Source organism: Alosa pseudoharengus, unplaced genomic scaffold (genome assembly GCF_046254945.1).
Source record: "Alosa pseudoharengus isolate Yale_2024_CS ecotype anadromous, Long Island Sound unplaced genomic scaffold, YU_APseudo_1.1 YU_APseudo_1.1_scf_24, whole genome shotgun sequence".
Lineage (NCBI taxonomy): Eukaryota > Metazoa > Chordata > Actinopteri > Clupeiformes > Clupeidae > Alosa > Alosa pseudoharengus.
This window is the reverse complement of record NW_027468689.1, coordinates 2,770,074-2,775,648: the sequence shown is the minus strand read 5'-3', so window position 1 is coordinate 2,775,648 and position 5,575 is coordinate 2,770,074. Positions and strand designations below refer to the sequence as shown.

The following is a 5,575-nucleotide window of genomic DNA, read 5'->3' as shown; positions in this document are numbered from 1 at the left end:
CCTCTTCATCTCTCCTCTTCATCTCTCTCCTCTTCATCTCTCCTCTTCATCTCTCTCCTCTTCATCTCTCTCCTCCTCTTCATCTCTCTCCTCTTCATCTCTCTCCTCCTCTTCATCTCTCTCCTCTTCATCTCTCTCCCTCTCTCAGTAACGTGTTGACCCGGCTGACGTGTGTATAAGTACATACTCTTTTGATCCCTATATAAGTATAAGTATATATACTCTTTTGATCCCTATATAAGTATAAGTATAAGTATATATACTCTTTTGATCCCATGAGGGAAATTTGGTCTCTGCATTTATCCCAATCCGTGAATTAGTGAAACACACTGAACACACAGTGAGGTGAAGCACACACTAATCCCGGCGCAGTGAGCTGCCTGCAACAACAGCGGCGCTCGGGGAGCAGTGAGGGGTCAGGTGCCTTGCTCAAGGGCACTTCAGCCATGCCTACTGGTCGGGGGTCGAACCGGCAACCCTCCAGTTACAAGTCCGAAGCGCTAACCAGTAGGCCCTAACTTACTGCATCCAACTTACTACCTTTCAGTCAACATCAGTGTGTGAGCAGTGTGCAGCATGCCGCTTGGGAAACAGCCTCTCTGGGGCTGGCAGTGGCCTGAGCTCTTTCTCAATCTCCTAATCTCAATCTAATCCCAGTCTCGCAGATCTCTCAGGGTTGATCTAGTTGGATTTGGTGTCTGGATCCCTATCATAGGATCCAGACACCAAATAAACGTAATAAATGCCTCATAAAATCTCTCTCTCTCACTTATGAGTGTGTTGTCTGTGTGTGTGTGTGTGTGTGTGTGTGTGTTGTCTGAGATAGGCCCGTAATAAGGTGTATAACAGGCTGTAAGTGTGTGTGTGTGTGTGTAAGAGAGAGAGATGTGTATAATTCATGTGTGTGTGTGTGGGTTGCTTCAGCTTCACGAGACGTTTCAGTTGTATCAGAACGAGGCTGACGTGATTCAGGGTCTTGAGAGGGGACTGCAGCCAAGCAGCACCTGGAGACAACAAAAAGGCCAAGGTGTGTGTGTGTATTAGTGTTGTTTCTTCATTTATTGTTATGTTATGAAGTCTTTTGTGTACATGACATAAATTGTGTGTGTGTGTGTGTGTCAGTTGTCTGTGTATTAGTGTTGTTTCTTCATTTATTGTTATGTTATTTGTGTACTTTGTGTACATGACATAAATTGTGTGTGTCTGTGTGTGTGTGTTGTGTGTCTGTGTGTGTGTGTTGTGTGTCTGTGTGTGTGTGTGTGTGTGTGTGTCTGGCAGAACATTTTGAACAGGTGGAAGAACAAAGCAAGCTTGATCCCCAAACTTCTGGGATTCACAGGGCAAGATACTAAGAAAAGTACAAACACACACACACACACACACACACACACACCTTGGCCTCTCTCTTTCTCTCTCTCTCTCTCTCACTTCGTAACTACTGACTATCGCTCCTTATGTAATCAAGTAGTGAAATGTTTCTATCACATGAACACACATCAAATTAACAATAAATGACTAAATGATGCTGAATCACATTACACTGTGACAAATGAACAACAAATGACTAAATTATGCTGAGTAATTAATTCATGACGTTCACTGCTCCTAAAGGCAATTAAACAACCCAGATCATGTCTATAGTAACCGTGAGGAATGGGAGTTTTGTGCCCTGGACAGTAACAGATTATTATTTTCTCTTTCTCCTGACCTCTCTCCAGGTGCTCCAGGACAGGTACGTCGTCCTCCACAACCACAGCTGTGTTTGGACCTGATGTAGCACAACTCTGTTTCTGATCTAGTCCTGTTCTAGCACTTCTGATCTAGTCCTGTTCTAGCACATGTCTGGTTCTAGCACATGTCTGGTCTGGGTCTAGTCCTGTTTTAGCACATGCCTAGTCTTGGTTTAGTCCTCTTCTAGCACATGTCTGGTCTTGGTCTAGTCTAGTCCAAGGATGCCCCTATGTATATGTAAATTGTATGAACACAGTAATACAAAGTGTGTTTGAGAGAGAGAGAGAGAGAGAGAGAGATGCTCTACCCAGAGCGAGCAGATCTCTCTCAGTACTGATGGATGCTGAATGTTCTGTTGACGTGATGGATGCTGAATGTTCTGTTGACCTGGTGGACGCTGAATGTTCTGTTGACGTGATGGACGCTGAATGTTCTGTTGACCTGATGGACGCTGAATGTTCTGTTGACGTGATGGACGCTGAATGTTCTGTTGACGTGATGGACGCTGAATGTTATGGACGCTGAATGTTCTGTTGACGTGGTGGAGGTGTTCCCCTCTTCACTTCCCTTCCCTCTGTTGCCCAGGCTGGGGAGGAGCCCCCCCTGAGTCCTCGTGCCGGTCACCGCTCCTGCCGTGCTCAAAGCCAATCGTATGAAGGCCGCTATTGAAGAGACGGAGGAACCACAGACTGACCATCCCACCCCTCTCCTCCCAGCCCCAGGGTCATGTTTGGACAGGAGCAGGAGGGGTATGCCTGCACCCCGCGCCCCCCGCGCCCCCCTCCTCCGGCCCGGAGAGTCTCTGTTCCCTGCGGACGAGGTCCCAACGCCGAGGAGGAGTGCGGAGAGGGAGAGGACGGAGGAGGAGGAGGCGGCGGTGGTGAGCGGCATGAACTCCCTGCTGTCTCTGAGCCCTGAGAAGCCCCGCTCCGCTCCTCTGCTCTCGGCCTGCAGGAGCGCAAACTCCCCACCACCTCCAGCGGCAGGGGCACTTCGCCCTACACTAGCCCAGGACAGACAGACCTCTCTGGGCCGCCACCTCCAGCCCCCCGGACTCCTTCTGGGGCAAACTTAAGGGGACAGGGGGTACTACAGAGCCAGCGGAGGATGTTTCCCCTGGCACATCTGCCCCGGGGCGACAGAATCTGCCCTGGTCGAATTCTCCTGCCCAGCCTGTAACAGCAGCCCCCCCCTCCCACCCCGCGCGTCTGGCTGACTCGTTCTCTCTGAGCGAGGAGGACCCGGCCGAGATGTGGCTGCGAGCCCCCGCAAGCATCCCCAGTCTGAGGTCCATGCTGTTCGTCAAGGACCCTGAGCCAATCAGAAGCTGCCTTGCTTTCAGCCCGCCCCACTCTGGCCCCTTCCTGTAGGAAGCCAGCTCGTCGTTTACAGGCTCTGGGGGGCACCGACCCAAACCTGGAAGGGACAAGCTGAAGACCATGGAGGGGAGCAATGCCCCCGTACCGCAACTAGCAATCCCACCCCAGATAACACACAACGCAATACCATACAGGACAAGATGAGACTATTTTTTTTATCTACTGTTATGTTCTTTATCAGTCTGTCAGTCTCGTTTCCACCCATTAAAATGAAATAAATGAATGTTCTGAGCATAATTGTTGTGTCTGAGCCATTTTTTTTCTATTCAGTATAATTTTCTATAATAAGTCATGCTTTTGGACTTGATAGCGTTTTGTGTGTGTGTGTGTGTGTGTGAGAGAGAGAGAGAGAGCAGTTTTTGTGTCTAATACTATTTTTACAGCGTATTTCGCCATGGCTGGCTGGACACAGGGATCAGCGGCAGGTCTCTAGGGTCCGTTTGCAGACAGTAATTCAGATCTTTGCGGGATCCTCACAGCCCTCTCGGGGCCCTAAAAAGCCGCAAATCTTTACCCATTCTTGTAGTCTCGTCTCGGGTTGTAACAAAAAGTATTATGATGGAAAATATTTGATGTTGGGACGCGCATTTATGGTCATTGTCAGCTCAGCCGCTGCCTGCCAGAAGCAGTTTGGTGAAGCGGAACGATTTCTGTGGTTCCTGTTTGGACGGCGGACATGTACGAGAGTCGGAACGGTCCCCTGATCGGTGAGTGTTCTTGTTCTTATCATTTTCAGACTTTAGTTAAATGAGACCCAAACCACTGATATTCGGCGCTCTCTATTTTTCAAAGTCATAACGTTTTAGTTGGTCTACCCAGAATTCTTTAAACCCCCTCTCACCGTGGGACCAGTCCCCAAACAGCCCATAGTCTGACTAAAGACGGTCATTACGCGGTGCGAAAGAGTCAAAACACAATTTTACAGATCCTTGTGGCTTCTGAATGCATTCCTTCAAGATGAGTTTTCTGAATTGCCGAAATAACTTGGTTGAACTTGAACGACCTGCCACCACTAAATAGTGTAGTAGGCGGTAGCTACTCCGAATGTCAGCAACACGGTACAAGCATTGCTAGCGCGCTGGAATGGTGTTGTTAAAGTGTACACATGTATAAATCGGTTATTGTCCAATTCCACGGCAGAACTTTTTAACGTGTGCGCATTCTCCAGGATCAGGTCTACTGTGACTCACTCCTCCCTGCTGATATGGAGGACGCTGGCTTTGGCGAAGCGGCTGTATCAGAGCAGTCTTGGGTGCCCGTACAGGTGGAGGACAGCGAGTTCCTGGCCAAAGCTTGTTTTGGGAACACACAGTACCGGGTCCTGCTGAGCGACCTGAACTGTGTATGGGAGGAGGAGATGCAGGCAGAGGCCATCGGAGACAGAGCCCAGGTGTGTGACACACACACCCACACACACACCAAATTCCCTAATAACGTCTCTCAAGAGCGTTCAGTTCACACAGAGAAGCTCTTTTACCCAGATTCTTTCTCCAACTCCACTCCTCCTCATCTCCAACTGTTCTGTGCCCCCCTCTTCCTATCCTGCAGTTTTGCAATCTTTGTTTGTCTCACATCATGTCTGGCATTTAAAAGTGTAACTAATCCCTGATTTTAAGGAGAACTGCTTGTGTCCCTGTCGTGTTGTGGTGTGATAAAGGATAATTTGATCTCATCTCAAGGATCTGTGGTCACTGACCACATAGCTGACATCATAATCCTGACAATCATCATGCAGGCCAATAGCTAAATATTACAGATGGAAACATGCTTAAAAGATTGAAAATAATGTAATACTTTCTCTCTTTCTCTCTCTCTCTCCCTCTCTCTCTCTCTCAATTCAATTCAATGGGCTTTTTCTTGGCATGACTGTAAAGTTACAACTTTGTCAAAGCAATATGATGTGTATATAACATAACAAAATAACAACAAAATAAAATGTGTATTCATATATCACCTCTCCCTCCCCTCTCCCTCTCTTCCTCCCTCTTTCTCCTTCTCCCTCTTCTTCAATCTTTCTTCCTCTCTCTCCCTCTTTCCTCCCTCCCTCGCTCTCCCAGGAGCTGAATAAGCGTCTACGAGCATCCGTCCAGGCCTTCTTTACCCACCTGCGGCGCGTGGCGCAGCCTCGTCTCTCTGGTCAGCCTGGACACCAGGACGGCGTGGAGGCGCATCTCTCGCTCCTGCGCCATGACGACCGCCTCATGGTCCGGCTCAAGAGCGAGCTGGCGGGGGTGCCGTTCCACTGGGAGTTCCGACTCAGACCTGCCCCTATTACTGTGGTACGGTCCAAACGGCCTCCGCACTGTCTCAAAACAGCATAGCTGTCTCCCATCACACTACAGCTGACATTCTCCTATCAGAACACAGATAGATCTCCTCCACAAACACATCACAGCTACTGTCCTATCAGAACACAGATAGATCTCCTCCACAAACACATCACAGCTACTGTCCTATCAGAACAC

The 5,575-nt window shown here is 48.8% G+C and overlaps 1 protein-coding gene across 2 annotated transcripts in view; it reads left to right on the top strand.

Moving 5' to 3' along the window:
- The first annotated feature begins 3,751 nt into the window (after positions 1 to 3,751).
- The window catches only part of nhej1 (nonhomologous end-joining factor 1), a 25,071-nt gene continuing 23,247 nt past the window's right edge, over positions 3,752 to 5,575 (top strand). The window contains exons 1-3 of one of the 2 annotated variants that reach the window (XM_076302489.1): positions 3,752 to 3,817; positions 4,279 to 4,500; positions 5,168 to 5,389. In XM_076302489.1, coding sequence (XP_076158604.1) covers positions 4,315 to 4,500; positions 5,168 to 5,389 — 408 coding nt within the window. In that variant the 5' untranslated portion in view covers positions 3,752 to 3,817; positions 4,279 to 4,314. Of the gene's footprint in view, positions 3,818 to 4,149; positions 4,169 to 4,278; positions 4,501 to 5,167; positions 5,390 to 5,575 lie in introns of those variants that run through there. The other variant, XM_076302490.1, reaches the window with a different exon arrangement.